Genomic DNA, 18,985 nt, shown 5'->3' on the forward strand with positions numbered 1-18,985 from the left:
GAATCTTTCCCTCTAGAGATAGCTCTCTACACGTCATGAGTTCATCTTGTCCTCCTTGTTTCCTGCTTGGATGAAAGGACAGCTTCACCATCGGTCCTGAGGGAACCGAGGGAGCATTATGAACTACATTCCACTAATTGGAAAAGTACTTCAGAAGGACAGTCGTAGAGTGGATTTCCATTCACTGCGTTTTCCCGGGAAGGTAAAGGTAAAGGATAAAGTGCCCCCATTACCTACTATCCCAACCACAGTTTTGGGTAATGGATCTTCTCCTTGCGGAAGTCCTGAGAAAGTATGCCTGAACCACTGCCAAGTGTTATGAAAAACAAAGAGGCAAACATCTTTCATAATAAAACATATTCCAGAAAATGTGTAAGCAAGTAGTTCTAAACGGGATCATTCCCTTCCACCTTCTCAGAGGCCTGAATGTAATTTAAAGGCGACCTTCCCCACTTTCTTCCTGTCTTGAACAAATAAATGCAAACGGAACAAGAATATCATAGTACACACCAATTAACTTTGCAATACTATATGTACATAGATACTGTAATAACTATTTGAATATTCAGTTGGCTTGATATTTACCTTACGGTTCTTTGTTCTAAATTAACAACAATAAGTTAATGGGACAGATGATGTTTTCCCAATATCAAATCATGGCTCCCAAGGCGACCAAGAATAGGAGATTACTTGGGGATTCATTTCTAAAGTCAGGGAAAATTTCATATCATCTAAATGACTTGGAAAATCCCTTAGGAGAGAGTAGAGTGAGGTCTCTAAACAGAGCAAACAAAGCCAGTTTCCTCAGCACTGGGACAGATTGCTGTCAGGTGCGCTGGCTGTGGCACATTGTAAGAAACAAGTGATTTGTATAGAGTGGGACACTGTATATAAAAAGGTTATTTCTGCACATGTGAAACCCTGCAAGAGCAGAGAGATGGGTACAAGCACCGGAGGCAAAAAGGGAACAGCAGAAGGAACAGCAGATCCGGTTTTCCCTGTGTTCACTCCGGGCACAGGCACATTAAATGGAAACCTGGATTTGATGGAGCAAAAACACAGCTCCTTCAGTGCTTTTTTGGTACCACCTGAATTTTAAAGGCAGGTCTTAAACTCACTTGACAGTATTCAGTAAAATGATAATCGGCCAAATTAATCAGAAATGCATACGTTAAAGTCTTTCATGGGGGTTTCTTCAAAACAAAATCCAAATCACCAAATTTCTCCTAGGGAATTCATGGATCCCTAAAAGCATACTCTCAGAATATCAGGATTCTTCAGTGATGGATACACTGATATAAAAGTCTCCATTTAAAAAAGCACTAACAGCTTAAGCTGCAATGGCAAATATATATCAGCTTAGCAAATGTAACTGAAATAGGGGCACTGTTAATACAGGGCATGAACAGCCCGGGTTTGTGGGAGGCTGTTGAAAGCTGGTGTAGCAGACAAGCTTCAGTGCTAAATAAACCAGCACTAAGGGGGAAAAAACCTTCAAAAAAGAATTCCTTTTGAAGCTGCCACTGCAGTGAGTTAGCCTCTTTTGATTTTGTTTTCCCTGCTCTGGGACTAGAAATTACTGGCTTCCATTTGTCCTGTGGCAGGGAAGCAAAAATGCATCTATTTATCCTGCAAGAAGACGACTCTCACAAATGATGATCTCTGCTGTTCCCAAAAGAGATCAAATGAAAGGCAGGCAGGCTCACCAACCTGCTTTTATAATCACTCTGTCTGGAGGATGTCGGACAACTAATGTCAGAGCACACTCCTGTCTCCATCTTTTATGAGAGCAAAAAAAAAATCTACAGTAAAACTTTACTATTTACACTATTTTTCCCTCAGAATTGTGAATTTTTAAATTACTGATAGGTCTTTAAACTTTTGTTGAACCATAATTTACTGAAAAGCACACAAATCAGGGGGTATGGCTTCAGGAATTGAAGAAAACTAACACATCTGGGTAAGCGGCACCCAGATCAAACAGTAAAAGCCCTCGGGCTGTGTTCCTTTCCTGAGGCATTAAATTTTCAATCTTTATGTTTAGGGACAGACAATATTTAAAGATTTATTTGTGTTTCTGAAGAAGTTGTTTTTTGGCTAAAACCAGACACATTTAATGAAGCTAGCTTGTCCACTACCTTCATGAACTTCAGTTGGACAATTCTAAATATTATATGTAACAAATAATTTTTAATTTCCCCTTTCTCTCAGTGAAAAGTTCTAGCAACCACCTTTGACTTCCATAGCTCTATTTTAATATATATTTATTTATTTTTTAAATGATAATCTAAAATTTCTTTTGCATTCTCCCAATTATTGTCTGTTCTTCCCACTGAGGGCAGAATGTAATAGCTGTAAAAGTGTAGGAGTGAAAAAGGACCTTAAGAGTTTTGATCAAATAAACAGTTTTAAAATTAATTTAAAATATGAAGGCTAAAATGTTTCTCATATAAAATTCTCTATTACGAGTTTTTTAGTTATTGTAAGAGCATTATATATATGTGTGTATATACATATACACACACACACAGTCTACCTCCTTTCACACCCTTTCAGATTCTCAGCCATGATGTGCAATGTGCTCACAGTCTTTTACTTAACTTAAACCTCTAAATGCTCACAAATGATAAAGAGTATATGTAGCAGCAACACCATCCTATTTATTTTGTTTTGAAAACTGGAAGTTTATATTCTGCAAAAACTGCAACTTAATTGGAATATGATTTTTGAAAGTCAACTAAAAATCAGTGGTTACATTTTCAACCCAATTATTTTTGTCAACTTAAAATACTATTGTGCATTGTGTTTGGTTTTTCAATGAAAAAAATCCAAGGCATCGAATTTACATATAATTATGCATGCACGCAGTCTTCGGTATTACTTAGGGAATACACTTTGAACATTATAGCTCATATATTTGATTTAGCATTAATTTGTAGTCATTCCATATGTTGTAATGTGGTAGGAGGATTACTAAAGTAACTTCTGAGTTGAGAAGTAGTATAAAGTGCTAAGTATCATTACTCTATTAATGGAAAAACCACTGAAACCCCCAAGTGACTGACATTATCAGAATTCCCTCAGACCTTAAGCTAGTCTTTATGCTGTAAGACACGGGTGTCAAACTCAATTTTCAGCAATGAGGTGTCAAACTGCATTGCTGATGCGGGGACCACATCAGCAACGCGGTTGGCTTCAAAGGGCTGAATGTAATTTTAGAACTGTATAAATGTAACTGCTCTGTAACAGTTAAGCAAGAGCGTGTTACTGCTGCCGAGTAGAAACAAGGTGCCAGGCCAGATAAAACACGGTGGAGGCCGGATTTGGCCTGCGGGCCTTGTGTTTGCCACCTGTGCTGTACGATAAAGGGTCAGTGTAGAAGGGTCTTCAGTTAGTAACTAGGTTTTTCTCTCCTTTCAGTTATGAGTAATTATTAGTGGGTGGTGCATTACAGTTAACTTCATTAAACAAGGATGAGGAATACTTACAAAGAAACGGGGCTGGAAAAGTGTAGGGGAGAAGAAATGTTCCTACAAGAAGAAGAACTCTTAAAAGTTTTCAAAGATGGAGAAAAGGAGAATTAAGATATATGGAAAAAATGTAGAACAGGATAAAAGGCTTCCAAGTATATGATGAAAAGAGGAAGGGGAGTAATGGGAATAGGGAGAGCAGAACGGTCTCTTCTGGGCCTAGGAAGGGTTGAATTTTGTCTTCTAACACATGATTTTATGAATTTAATTAAATGTTATATTTCAAAGGTTTCATCAAACACTTTTTTGGTCATGTATTTATTTAGGGTATCTTTTCCATTTTATAAATAAGGCAGTTGGCTACCATAAAAAGGAACTAATAGTAAATGGGAAGTGGAATGTGAAATCCTAGCATTTCTCCCTAATGACGTTCATCTTTCACTGGAGTTCCTAGCACGCACACGTAAACACACTAAGGCAATGACGGAAAGCAGTGAGGGACAGGGTGAAGGATAGGAAACCAGACAGAGCATGTGTGGAGACGTGAAAAAACATACTGCAGATAGTATTGCCAGTGTCCTAAACGGTAGATTACACTGAAATTTAATTGTGCCTCCTAATTTTTATGTGAGGCAATGGGAAACTAACTTTTCTTCTTCTTTTCTTAATTCCTTTCATTAAAAATGAAATGCTATTTGTTATTAATTCAAATGGCATTAATTAGTTGATGACTGTACAGCCTTGACCAGCTCCAAAAAAGGAGTCAGTCCTGCCCGTTGTGGCTCAGTTGGTTGGACCATCATCCTGTAGACTAAAGGGTCAAGTGTTTAATACCCAGGGAGGGCACGTGCCTGGGTTGCAGGTTGGATCCTAGTCAGAGGGTGTACAAGAGCTAACCGATGGCTGTCTCTCTCTCACATTAATGTCTCTCTCTCTCTCCCTCCTTCCCTTCCACTCTTTCTAAAAAGATAAGCATGTCTGCGGGTAAGGATAAAAAAAAAGAAGTCAACTATAAATGACAACAAAAGCATGAGTTGCAAAGGGGTAAATAAATGAAGGTAAAGTATAAGGTTTTCTCAAAAAAACATAAAATGAGAAAAATTAACTGGAATTAGGGAATAATTTTTTTCCTGGAAAACTCTTACTTAAGCTAAATATTATATTGTTCAATGTTAACTTGCTTTAAAAACACATTTTAAAGGATAAAAACATTCTTAACATATTCTTTCAAAAAGAATACTGTAGTACTTTATATATCTTCTCATAACCAAATGAACAAAAATGTAATTCTTGATACTTAATAACTATATTTAGGTATTAAAATAAACAGGTGTCCATGGAATGAATGAGAATAAGGATCATTAATTTTCCATACTGAACATGATTCGCAAAGTTGAAATGCAGAAGCTGGGGAATCAGAGCGCTCATATTTATGTAAAGAGATTGGCAAGAGAAAAGAATACTTCAAGATAACAGGCTCCTTTTGGATCCTTTGAGAGAACTGAATAGTCCTAAAATCATTCCCATGACTCACGTCAAGCTACTTGTGCAAAATGAAGGTTAGAAAAGAACGAGAACATCCAACTACCATTCTTCTGAAATCAGTGGGATTATCAAGCAACCTGATTTAGAACTATCCCTACCAGACAAGGGGAGTGGATTACTTAATACATCAGAATGAAAAGGCTTAAATGAGATGAGGTAAATGATTCCATCTTTATTCATATTTATTCTATTGTGCATGAATAAATTCATTCCTCTCCACTCCCAGAGGTTCAAAGGACTTTTAGAAACACGGACTCTATTACTTGTTTTATATCGTTAGGACATGAACTTTGGCAGAGATACAAAGTAGAAATCCAACAAACATTAAATTCTTTTAGTTTTTAACAGCATTGGTCTAGTAGTTATACCACCTTGGGCAAGTCACTTAACCTTTCTAAGCATCGATTTTCATTCTGTAAAATAGAGGGGCTGGGCTAGACAACACCTTCCCACCACACTGTCCTCCTGCAATCACCCTGGAGACTCAATCTCTGCTGCCAAAACAAGTACTTCAAAAACAAATTAGTTTTCAACTTCTCAGATCTACGGTTTTTATTCCTTTCTTTCCCCAGGAGAAAATAAAATAAATGTCACTGTTTCCTTTCAACCATGCCTTCTCAGCCATGTCTCCATCTCTTCCCTCTATCTGGAAAGGCCTAAGAGGCTATGGCTATGGAATTTCATGCAAATTGAATGTTACCTTCTTGCCAATTTTCAGAGTGGTCTCATGGTTTCTGCCTTTAATGGTCTAGTCCCTGTCATCCCAAACATTCCACTTAAGGAGACCTGGGGAACACTGTGCTAAGTGAAATAAGCCAGTCAGAGAAAGACAAATACCATAAGATTTCACTCATATGGGGAGTCTAATGGACAGATGGAACTAACATGCAAAACAGGCAGACTCTTGGATGAAGAGCAGATGACAGCGAGTGGTGGGGGGTAGTTTAAGGGGTGGAGGGATTGAGCAAAAAGGAAAAGGACGCAAGGACACAGACTACAGTGTGGCGACAGCTGGGAGGAGGGGAGTATAAGGGGACTACATGGTAATTAAAAAATAAAATAAAGATTAAATTTAAAAAAGAAGGGGTATAACTTAACTATTTTTGCTCATTCTTCAAAAAGGTTTATTTAGCTTAAATGTAAAAAAGGAACATTTGCCCACCTATATATAGGGAAGGGGTGTCCAAGAAAGTTATACATGCATTGTAGGTGTCTTCTACCATTACAGCATTTTAAAATACAAAGAGTAAATTTTGTGAAAAAGTTAAGAATAAAAATAAACCCTCCTTTAAATTCCTAAGTAAAATAAAGTGCTAGAATAACCAGACAGTAATTAAATGCATTTTCTTCTTTGAAAACTTCCCTTTTCTTAAGAGAACTTCTTAAGAGAATTAAGATTTAATTGTACTTATTTTGGTAAATGCAAACTATTCTCTGCATGTCTCGAACCCCAGGAAATTGCCTTGATGTACCTGTAGTACAGGGGGAAGATATAGAAGTAACTTCAACCCTTACTAAGGGCAATCTGAGCCTCAGTTGTCAAACTGTGATTTGCATAAAAATCAACTGAGCATCTTGTTAACATTTCAGATCCTGGGCTCACTAGGGTGTACTGGCTTTCTGAAAAAAATATGCCTATGTGTATATACATATAAATTTTATTATATATTTTTAATATAAAATGTGTAGTGCACAATTTACAAATAATGCAATACATAATACTGTTCATTGTAAATTACATATAACCAATTGAATATCACAGAATCATTTTTAAAAGTTTCTGCTGTGGTTGGAATCTATGAGGGAGTGGTTAAGATGAGAAGGTTTGCATAATTCTCTGCTGTTTAGTGACACAACAGAGGCATGTGTTGGAACTGCAGCTGCTCATCACTGATGTGAGCAGAATCTTTGTTGTATTGGATAACAGTTTTTCAATACTTGAAGAATATTCCCTGAATTTTTGGGCTACTCACAATAATCTGTAATATTAATATCTCTTCCATAATTTCCTTAAATTCAAATGACCAACAAAATAATTTATCAAGCACTGATTTGCAGCATTTATCAATTTCCATGGTGTCAATTTTCCCACCATGGTGGATTTCACTGAACACTGGGTTGGGAAGAGATGAGCAGTCAACACCATTTTATAGTATTTCCACCATTCTAATACAATCGCTATAAATGCCCTCCAGAGCACAGACAATAGTAAAATGTAGTAAAATAATTAGATGATGATTTTGAGTATTCATTGCCTTTATTTTTAATGATGGCTATAATGAACAATCAGCTCATTAAGGACCTGAAAAATTAATTATTGACTCTTGCGAGTCAGGATGAGCTCCCCACACACCGCTGCCAAGACTCTGCTTTCTGTGCACCTAATTCAGTAGGTCTGGCTGGAACAAGCAATTTTCATTTTAATAAGCACCCCAAAGAGATTCTGGTGCAGGTAGTCCTCAGATCAGATTTTGAGAAATCCTGACCTAGATTATGTACTTTAGAGGTAATTCGACTCAGACCTTCCAGCTAATTCAAATCCTTTAATGAAGCAAGGAGAGGAGTTCCTGTGTTTTAGTAAACCCTGGGCAAAAATTTTGAAGTGTAAAATTTAGTGCAGGTAAGAACCTAGGCCTCGCTCATGTGCAGGGGACCTTAACTGGAAAAGCTGTTTTGTCAAGTTTGCTGGAATTGGTTAAGGTTTAAATACTCATTGACCCCAAAATCCCATTTCTAGAAATCTGTGCAGTGTCAATACGTGGTCACCCAAAACATTTCTAACTTTGACATTCAGCACCGCACTGCTTGTAACAGCAAAAACCTATAAGTTCAATGTCTTTAACAGGGGACAGGATATATAAATTATAGCACATCAGCACAACAGCATACTAGGCAGCCATTATAAATAATGCAGAGCTTTACATGCACTGCCTTAGAAATATGCCCAGGGTACATTGTTAAGTTAAAAACAGCAGCAGGTACAGATCTGTGAGAGTGTGATCTGATCTTTGTCCCCAAAAGAAAAAAGTGCCTATGTACACATCTGTGGTTTCTGTGTGTGTGTGTGTGTGTGTGTGTATGTGTATGTGTGTGTGTGTGTGTACAGAAATGTAGGAATAAGCGTAGGAAAAGTTGGCAGATATAAATGGTAGTTACCTGGAAAGGAGGGATGGTGGGTGGGAAAGGGAGGTGGGATCAAAGAGGGGAGTATAATTTTTTTCTTTTTTATTAAGATTTTATTTATTTATTTTTAGGGAGAGGGGAAGGAGGAGAAAAAGAGAGGGGGAGAAACATTGATGTGTGAGAGAGACATTGCTTTGTTGCCTCTCACACACCCCCAGCTGGGGACCTGGCCTGCAACCCAGGCCTGTGCCCTGACTGGGAATCGAATTGGTGACCTTTGGGTTTCCATGCCCATGCGCAATCCATTGAGCCAAACCAGCCAGGGCAAATTTTATTCTTTTTAGCAATATACCTTTTCTATAATACCTTTATTGAGATATAATTCACATACCATACAACTTCCCTCTTTAAAGCTTACAGTTCAATAGTTTTAGTATATTCACAGACATGTGCAACCATCACCACATACTACAGATTATAGATTTTTATTAAAGGTAAAATATCACAATTATTTAACTTTTATTCTTAATGTTTTTCTGTACTTTCCAAAAATGGGAAAACAAAGTTTGAGAGAGATTATTTTAATAGGAAAACATTCATATTTATCCAGAGTCCTCCAATCAGGGTTAGTATTTTAACTGATAGCTCATGTACTAAGGAAGAGGTTTCATTGCTCTAACACTGGGACCGTCTTCCATTCTGAAATCTGAACAGGCTAAAGATTTTCCATAATGTTTTGACAGTAAAATCTTATCTGAATGAATGTGAAGCTATTCATGGTCTTAATTTATCCATTGTGGTGTGACTATTTGAACATTTTCTATAGGAGTATTAGTGTATTTGATTATACACAGTACCTCAGACAGCCAAAAGTGATAAAATATAATATATAAATTATGCACTTGAGTGCTTTTCAAAAAGATTCTAAGTTCTTAATACTAAACCATATCTGGCCCAAAGTATCTAAATAAAATTTGTACTGCTATATTAAGGACTACTAGAGAATCAGGAAGTGGACGTTGGGGAGGGAAGAAAGAAGACTGGCTGATTGCGTGGGTATCATATGAACAGCCTGCGGAGAGGAAAGGGCAACAGGTAAAGTGCACCTTTCCTGGAACGACATTTCTGTATTTACTGGGGATGAGGCTTGTTTAAGCAGGCGGCTGTCCCTGGTGTTGAAAACTTGGACACATTACATGCACCCTAAAATAAGAGCTCATGGTGAGAACTAACTGTCATATTCTGGGAGGATGGGAAGGAGATTAGGCTTGCTGGACCAGGTCCTGTTCAGGGAGGGTCAGGCAGAAGGCTGGGAGGGTGCCATCTGTGCCTCCCCGTCAGTGTAGAGACTCAGTGGCTTTCAGGCATCTCCTTGGGAGTGGGGAGGTGTGAACCACACCCTCCATATCTGCAATTTCAAAGAAGATTCTTCATATAAAAAGCACTCCAGAGTGCTGGAAAACAATGGGTTCAAATACTCTGATCAGAGTATCCCTCACTTTGGAGAGGAGTGAATAAAAGCAGGCTTGTATATCTCACTGGAAAACGTACAGGAGCATGTGTCCAGGACAGATTTAGGGACGAGAACAGAGGAAGCAATAGGGAGCAATCTTCCCGCCAGTTTCCAGCTATCTCAACAATCAGAGAGCGAGGAGTCAAGAGCCCTCTAATGCTTACACTGAAGTCACAGTAGTCTGCTTTATCTTGGAATGGATAACTTTAAATGTGGCTGCCCGGCCACTGATCTATGCTCCATCTTGTTCAAAAAATGCATTAGCAAGGGATTTTTCCTGGGCTCGCAATTTCAAAGCTTTTTCCAATAGCTTCCTGGCAGTACTCTTGTAAGGCAGAGATGCAGTGGAATTAGAATTCCTCTGGAGTCCTCTGTTTTCTGTCCTGCCTGCCATTGTTTCCAGTTCCCCTGGCTCCCTCTACCACTCCCTCAGCTGTGGTGTGGCAGGAACTCTGGCTGTAGGTATGTGTGTGAGTAGGGAGTGTGCATGCATGAAAATGATCTCTATGTCTAGTCATACTACTCATCTGCCCAGAACAGCTATTGAGAAGCCACCCCTAAACGGAACATAGCCAGGATGGAACAGTACAAAAAGGGTAAAGATAATTCAAATCTGAAAGTCATCAAGTCCAGGCACTGATATTCCCAAGATTTTATTCAAAAATTCCCTTAAAGGGATTCAATCCAGACTCTCTTATTTTCAATTTGCAGACAATGATAAGAAACCTAGGTACACAGATTCCACATCAAAAGCATCAATGCAGAACAAGGGAGAAGGGTGCTTATAGGAAATCAATCGGGCAACATAAAATCTCTTTCTAAATTCCGGGTGGTCTTGCCTGATTTTCAGCCCCGTCCCTCACTGCATTGAGTGTGTGCTGGCTCATGTGATTACAGTGACTGTTTTATTTGTTTCCATTGGGCGAGCTACAGAAGGCAGAATCTGCTCTTATTCATCTTTGCCTCCCTCCATGCAGCACTCTGAATTAAAATGAGTTGAAGTGGTAGTTTGACAACAGAGGAAGCTATAGAAAATATAGAAAAGTAGATAGAAAAAGGCAGCAAGTCCAGTGAAATAGAAAAATTCTTTTCCTAAAATTATAAGGGACATCATTAGGTAGAAAGGGGTCTGGGATAAGAAAGACAGCTAACATTTATTGCTGTTCTATGCTGGGCACAGATGCAGGCATTTAACATATACCAACTATTCTAATTTCATAAAGCGCATACCATAATTGGGAAAGATTTCTGCTCCAAACACTCTAAAGTTGAAGTACTTAAAGAGTTAAAAAAAAAAACTTAGCTTTCTGGAAAACCTGGCTATTGAAAAGGATTCATTCTCTACCCCAGATATCATTTATCTTATTTAGAACATAAGTATTAAAGACCCAATCTAATGAAAACAAAACTTGTAGCTATAAACTCCTAAGGACGTTCTAGAATATGTGTGTGGGGGGGTCTGTATTCTTCGTGAAGAATACCTGCTAATTTTCCTATATGCAACCAAGAGCTTAAGGATACTGGGCAGCTTGGAAATTTTGCCAACCCAAAGGGAGTCAGAGCTTCTGCACTTGGGAAGCGATCGATCCTTACCTCCGTTTTAAGAATATTAGTTCCAACTGTAGTTGGTGGATGCATGGGTTTTCCAGTTTGAGAAATCGGATGAAGACTAGATGTCAGGCACTCTGGAAAGGAGAGGCCAGTTTTCCTGAGTCCCCTGGGTCGGACATACCTAAGAAATGTGGCAAAATTTTTGCAGCAATCTCAGGAGACTTTTCTCTTTGGAACAGACGGAAAAAGATATTACGACAACATTTTTTAAAGGACATAAGACCCACCTTTATCCAAGCCAGTTAACCAGGGAGGGCCCCATTAATTGGGTTGGGTGAGCAGATATCCTTTGCTATGCTTTTTCTATTAGATTTGAGGGAGTAAGGAATGACCTTCTACCCTCTTTCAACTGAATGCAGTAGCAGTGTTAAAACCATTTAATAAATGCTCAAACAATAAAAAAATAAAATAAAATAAAGACTTTGTTGAAAAAAACACAGGAAGGAAAAAAAAAGACCAGATGGAATCTCTAGTTCCCACCATTGTAATCTCCTTAAGTGCAGAGATTTGATCTTGTAGTTTCTTCGTATAACTGAACTACAAATAACAAAAACTGGGGAGAACAGGACACAGACCACAAGTAGGAAACTTCTGTTGGCAATGTAAGAGATGTGAACACAGTTCTGAGCCTAAACATAACAAGAAATAAAATACCGTTGAGAAGTAACCAACATACTCTCCATGTTACGGGCAACTATGACAACTATGCATTTAGGGAATTTATATCCCTTGGAAGCCTTTTACAGGCTCATTCTAGTTAGAATCATTCTAACTAGATTGATTCTAAATCCTAAATTCTCAATTCTAAATTTTAACTAGAATGATTCTAGTTAGTATTTTCTGAGCACTTACCAGACACATTTATGTGAACCATTATGAGGCCACTTCATAGGTGAGGTGGGCAGGGGGTTAGGAACTTGGTGGGGGCAACAAACCAGCAGTGCCACTGCCAGGCCATCGGCTCCCAGTTTGGTCACCCAACCCCTGCACTACACTATTGCCTCTTTGGGACTTTCATTTCTAGTAAGACTACATTCTGTCTTACAAAGGATACTAATTTATAGAAAGCCTACATTAAAAGAGAGAACGCTAACTCATGCTGGCCTTCCAGAGCCGCAGCCCAGGTCCACTGTGGCCTCGTAGAGCCCCGGTCCTTTCTTCTCCAAGCTAGGAGAGGCATTTCCATGCCCTCAAGCCTCCGGCTGAAGGGGAGATCTGATCAGGTTACTGCTTGGCTAGTAAGCACTATGAGCACCTTCAGAATAAAGTCCTAACAAGAATCTTTATGGTCCGGTCCCCACCTTTCACCTCTCTTCTCAATTCTTGCTACCTCTCCCTTTGCATCTCACACTCCAGTAACACCAAATATCATGATTTGTGGCTCCCTGTGGATATGAGACTTTTCATTCTCCTGTGTCCACGTACTTGGTTTCACCTTCTTCTGGATTATGTCTTCCCCTTCCCTCTGTCTACTTTGGGGCTTCTAATCAGCATTCAAATCCCTGCTCTGGTTCCACCTTCTAAGAGCCATTCACAGACTCTGTCCCCTGCACCCACCTCCTTCCGGGCACAGCTGCCCACGCCACCTTTCCACAGGCTCCGTATCTGGATCGCATTTCGATTGTTGCCCAGAAATGCCCTGTTTTGTTCTTGTCTCTGCAGCTGGAATATGCTAAACGCCCACAGGCAGGATGATAAGTGTGCTCGGTGCAGGTGTGACCCCATGACTGACATGGAATTTAATAAAGTTGGCTGTTTCTATAGGATGTTTTCACCACTTCCCATTCCGTAGAATTTCCAAAGCAAACAAAAACAAACATTGCATGTTATTCCACAGAATTCACATGCATTTTTTCCCTACTAATAGAAATCACAATCCATGTATACCCAGTTGGCTTTAGCTGATACTCTCTCCGACACTTCGTCACATTCCAACAGACTTTAGAAGATATTTTACCTTCACTGTTGGTTCACCTTCACTGTTCATTAAAGAAAAATCCCAGGCATCTCACTTCTCTAAAACCTTCCCTGGGTGGGAAGATGCTCAGACCCTTATGCCAAACATGTTCCCACTTTTCAGAAGAGTACAGTAATTTCTTTGTAGTCTTAGTCTGCTTCTGATTTACAATGTATGTGCTTAAGGTATCGTCAACAGTTTTAATAATATTAAGTTCAAATCTTCACTGAAACTAGTATGACCATACATGGGTGTATATTCTTAATAAGTCTATAACTTCTATAATGTACTTTTAACCATTAGAAGATAGGATGACCTTGTTTTTCACTTGTAGGCATACCTGGAGATATATGTACAGTCAGAGCACAGAAACGTTTTAAAGTACAAGTCACCCCTCACGGTAACTCAAACCAGGCCCGCAGAGATCTGCGTGGACCCTTCTTTGTCAGGAGACTGTGGGTGGGAAGGCGGCAGATGGACGGCAGGTACCGAAGGACTTGCCTCGGTGCTTCTGCTTGTGGGATTTACACACACAGTGTTTTGTGTTCTGAAGGGAAACGACCCACCCAGTGCTGTCTTTCCTGCTTCCTGACTGTCTCCTGCTTGTCCTTGTTCCTTATAATCCTCAGAAACATACAAGCATACACACAGTTTTAGGTAGTCTCTATAAAATTTTATGTTTAGCTATTTTTGTTGTTATAACATTAATTAACTAGCCCCCTATTAGGGGATATTTGTTAACTTCTGGTTTTTTATATTAATAGTCAGTGGTACATAAATAACTGCTGTTTGGCTGACTGCTCTTAAAAATAAAAAAGTGTCTTTTTTTAGAATAAAAACGCACAGCAAGATTCTAATGTTCTGTATAGAATGTATATAATAAAGTTGCATTCAAAATACTGCACTGATTTACAAACCTCCCCAAACTGTACCAGACTCATGACAACCCCGGCAGTCCTGGGTTTTATAATCCAATTTCCATTCACCCCCAACTTAATAAATGTAAAGTGATCTCTTATGGTTTTAATGAGATTTGATATTTTCCCATGTGTTTATTTACTATCCTAAGCCACGTACAACTTAAGGCACAAGATAATATCTAATACCACTGAATGAATCACATGAACAAATTATTTTATTTATATTTTCATTATATAACAATAAGCTCTATGAATTGCAGAACTGGTAATCTTTCTATCTCATATCTCATTCCTATTTTCTCTCATAAAAATTATTCTGAAACAAGTATAAAATTAAAATTATTATAAAATTTTCTCATCAATCTTTTATATATATACTTATGCATTGACTATCAGAACTTTTTAAATTACCTGTAGATTAAACAAATTGCGGATTCTTCATCAGTAATAAATTAACTCAAATGAAATTATTACAGTAATATATTTTAAGAACTATATTTCCCAAGGGCATCACTGCAATATCTGTTAGGAGACACTACAAAGCCAAGAGGAGTTAGGTTGAAAAGTGAAGTCCAGGGGTTCTCTAGGGGGACAAAGAGTAGAAAGGGGAGGGTGCGTGTGGGAATGACCAGCTACTTAGGGGTGGTGCTCACAGAGAGCCTTCTTTGCCTCTTTAGAAAAATCACAGTATCATCAAAGCTCTGAGAGTCAGCAGTCTTAGAATCTGCCTGTTTCACTGATACCAACAAAGCACATTTTTAGAACAGATAATTTCCTGGAGAGGGAAATGTATCAGGCTAGTTAATGCAAACAAATGATAGGTTAGAGAACTTGGGGGAATATTTATAAGTCAGCAAGACAATTGGGAAGCTGACAAGCCAAGGAGAAGACTGCTTAATATTTATACTCCCATGGACATAGGAGTGTGAACCTGGAAGGCCACTGGAGTTTGACTGAATACAGCAGAAGAACAGCAGGCACCAGTCCAGATTGCCTTGGGAAAGGGCCCCTTCTTCCTGTTGATAATTCTATAATAAGGAAAGGAGCATTTAAATGAAGTGCATAGTGATCACGGTGAGCAATAGGTGGCTAGGGTGGTGCTCAGCAGTGGGTGTCTTAAGGGGTGGGTGATTTTTGCGTTAGTGCAGTGGACAATGGATGAGTTCATGAATTGGAAAGTGTGGATTATAGATAAAGTGCTGACGTGAGCCAGAACATCTGAGAACCTCGCTGGTATTGTAACACTTGCCTACTCTCCCAAGGGCTTGCTTAGAGAGTTCAATGATTTACTAGTGCCTAGACTTTCTGACAATTCTGCTTAGAAGGAATCCCCCAGCAGAAGCAGGTAGATAAGATAATACATTGGAAAACCAAAGAACCTCAAGTCGGCCTAAGAGAAAGTTCAGTAGGATGCATAAAGAGAGATGCCCTCAAATAAATTTCTCCATAGTCCCAAATTAAAAGAAACAAAAGTAGTTGATCCCAGTGGGCAGAGAGTGTGGTCAAGTCTCATTTTAGTACACATATTTTAAACAGTGTAAGACTGAGAGTTGTGTTTAGTTCCAATATTTCAAAACGTACCTCTAAATGCACTAATATCCCCATAGTGTACTTGTAGTACAAAGTATTTACTTCCAGTCTCTCCTCCAACCCTGAATCCAACACCTAGATTTACAAAAGATGACAAATGAACATTTTAGAAGTGGAGGTCTCGAATGGAGCTAATCTCAGATTGCTGATCTGTGAAATCAAAAGGTAAATAAAATCGTATATCGCATATGAAAATGAAAGTAAACTAGGCATTTACTGAAAATTTCCAATATAATCTAATTTTAGTATTTCTAGTACTTCTAATATCAACCCCTCTCAGAGCTCTGATAGAATTCTATACATAGTTCCCTCTTCGGAGCCGGAGTAATTACTTGCATAGTAAGAGGGCAGTTCAGTCATTTTGAAAGTAACAGACTTAAAGCAAAACAAAATTCTCTCCTTGATTATAGAACAGACATACATGAACCCATTCTCTCATTTCATTTTGTATATATTCACACCTATTTTTGTTTGCTCATTCAATAGAAAAAATAGACTTCTTAAGAACATCTCAGAGGAATTACTTTTCTTTCCATATGAAAACAGGTTATCTACAAAAATGTTATTGAGAAAACCATTACCACCTAGATTACAAAGTCTAGTATGCCAATAAATTTTTGGATTCCGACGGGTTCCTTACAGGGGGCACGTAAGAGGCAGCCACACACTGATGTTTCTTTTCCTCTCTTTCTCACTCCCTTCCCCTCTGTCTAAAAATAAATAAATAAAAATCTATAAAAAAAAGCATTTAAGCAACAAAAAGAGAGTCTAGTAATTCACTCACACATTGGAGGCTATGAACAGTTTCAGAGGTGAAGTCAGAAAGCCAGCTGAGGTTTGGCATCACATTAAATACTCAGGTTCCAGGACTATTAAAAAAACCTGTTTGCTGAAACAGCAGTTTATTTAATTCCTAGCCCTCTTGGCTCATAAAAAGCTACTGCTGTCAAGAACCAATGTGCCTTAGGCCAAAGGTGGCTTGAGGTCAACTTGGTTGTTTTCTGTCTAAACTGCTGTGTGAGCAAGTTACTTACCAAAGGGAGGTAGAGCAAAGAGTAACTACCTAAATGGAACCTTTCTGAGACAAAGCAGGTGACGCAGGCACTTTTTTAGTGCAAAACAGCAGAAAAGACCATTGTCACCCACTGTTGGAAAGGACATATAGTAAAAAGTACTTTGGAATCAGAAGTTAAGCAGTTTAATACGACAACCCAAGAGGCCTCCGGATTTACCTTCGGGGAGTCTGGTAGGGGGAGCGTTTCTTGCCCAGGCGTACAGAATATTGACTTTGTCAGCACAGGTTCCTTCATCGCAAAACCTGAAAAGAAAAAAAAGTGGCTATAAATGAAGATGTGAGTAGTAAATGTATAAATCACTCACACAGTGGGGGTACCGGGGAAAATGTATGACAACAAAGTCAAATACTGCATGGATATATTATCACTGTAGTCATATCAGCTTGAAGATCTAATGAGCAAAGAATATTTTCGATGTGAAAAAAAGCACATATAAAAGGAGATTTTATTTGTTTGTTGCCTAGTGTAAAACAATTCTGTGAGGTAGATATACCACTTCTAATTCGGTATGTTCAGATGTGGAACGTACACTATGCAATCAGGTAGAAAAATAGGCATCACATAGAGAGTCTGAATAAACAAAGCTAATGCAGAAGAAATTTAGAAGTGGACTGAAAAAAACATCCACTTTGGGGATTAGTGTTCACAAGTCTCCAGCTGTTGCAACAAACTACATGAACCCTACACTCAGCAGGGTGAACAATACAAAGATCCCCTACTTAAAGGGTTCCCGGTGTTATATAGACACATATGACTTTTTAAAAGTTTATGAATATTGGTTGTGTCACTTACAGGTTGTTTCATGTTGTGCAAATCACTGTTCCTTACGAGCTTCAGTTTTCTCTCTTGTAAAACGGAGATGGCTATACTTACTTCACAGAGTTGTTCAGTAAGTCAAATGAGATATAAGTGAAACCACTTTATAAACCTCAAAGCATACTGAGGTAATGCATCATTTAACAAAATGTTCGCATTAGCTAAAGATTCGCTGTTGAGAGGCAGGGCTGGCCATCCGGCCTTGGTGAAAGGAGCACAGGCAGAAAGATATGGCTGGAGCTGAGTCCCGGAACTTCCCCCTTAACAGCTGGGTATCCTGAGCATGTGCATGGGCCCTGGAAGGCCCTTCCTGAAGGGAGCCACGCTGCTTGGGCTGCCATGGTGCCGTAACCAGCACATGGGTAGATCCAATCTCATAAACGCTAAGTTGTCTGACCCCAAGTCACATGCATTTTTCCCTCCATTACACTATATCTCTTAGTTTGTTCTATTATAGAATTGGGTTTGTTCAAAATGATATTAAGTGACATTTTTATGCTGCTTTTGTACATTTGTGTTTTGAGTAATTAGCACCAACCAAGGTCAGAGTCAGGAGTTCAGGCAGATCTGAAAGGTTTGAGGACTACCGAGGACTAGGCTGAGCTCAGCCTTCTTAGACAGGAGGATGACTCACACAGGAGGAAATGTGCCCTTGACTGGGAGGGAAGCAAAGGGCAGACTGTCGGGGCCTCCTGAAGAAGCTAGACACGGAGGCTAGAAACCTGGAAAGCGGTCAGGTCACGAATGACTAAACTACTAGTGAGGAGAACCTTCGTACTCAGAGGAAGGGACTCCTAACATGTGTCCTGCCTGTAGCCAGGACCGACAGTAAAGCACAGACAGCTGTTACCTGTCTGAGTAAAGGGGGGAGGGAAGAGGCACCAGGCGGTCTCCGTAAGGTATGTTCAGCAAGTATTCTTGCTTCTATAAATCAGTCTGCAGAAAGAAATTGGGTAATGTGCCATGTAAAACACATCAGCCAGTGGTTTCTTACTGCTCACTGTCAAGAACAATATACTTATGGTGACGGATCATTACCATGTGAGACTTGTGCATTGAACAAATGTCTGTGACGCCCTTGTGCCAAGTGTGCTGAAAGGCTCAGGGTATTGGACAGTGCCCAAAAGTAAAATTTTCCTCCTTGGACTCAGGCTACAATGGTTTAAAAAATGAGGCTGTCAGATGTGATGAACTTTGTATCTCACTGCTGTCAGCTCCTAAAATTTAAAGATCTGCATGACAATTTTCATAGCTTTCAACAAAGATCATAAATAGACAGTGTCTAACACCAGTGTGTTGACAGTCTTGGGTTAAACAAGATAATTATTCCCTCTGATATGGAAGTCAGTTCAGGGTGTGACTAG

At 39.1% G+C, this 18,985-nt stretch overlaps 1 protein-coding gene across 15 annotated transcripts in view; it reads right to left on the reverse strand.

Annotated features, from left to right (window-relative positions):
* Positions 1-18,985, reverse strand: part of PAM (peptidylglycine alpha-amidating monooxygenase) — a 278,484-nt gene that overhangs the window by 76,934 nt on the left and 182,565 nt on the right. For 14 of the 15 annotated variants that reach the window (XM_037142660.2, XM_037142659.2, XM_037142657.2 and 11 more), the window contains 2 exons: positions 16,962-17,047; positions 15,721-15,804 (listed from right to left, as the gene is read on the reverse strand). In XM_037142660.2, the coding sequence (XP_036998555.2) occupies positions 15,721-15,804; positions 16,962-17,047 (170 nt within the window). Of the gene's footprint in view, positions 1-15,720; positions 15,805-16,513; positions 16,572-16,961; positions 17,048-18,985 lie in introns of those variants that run through there. The other variant, XM_053663656.1, reaches the window with a different exon arrangement.

Source organism: Artibeus jamaicensis, unplaced genomic scaffold, assembly GCF_021234435.1.
Source record: "Artibeus jamaicensis isolate MK-2021 breed Jamaican fruit bat unplaced genomic scaffold, CSHL_Jam_final contig_3243, whole genome shotgun sequence".
Classification (NCBI taxonomy): Eukaryota; Metazoa; Chordata; class Mammalia; order Chiroptera; family Phyllostomidae; genus Artibeus; species Artibeus jamaicensis.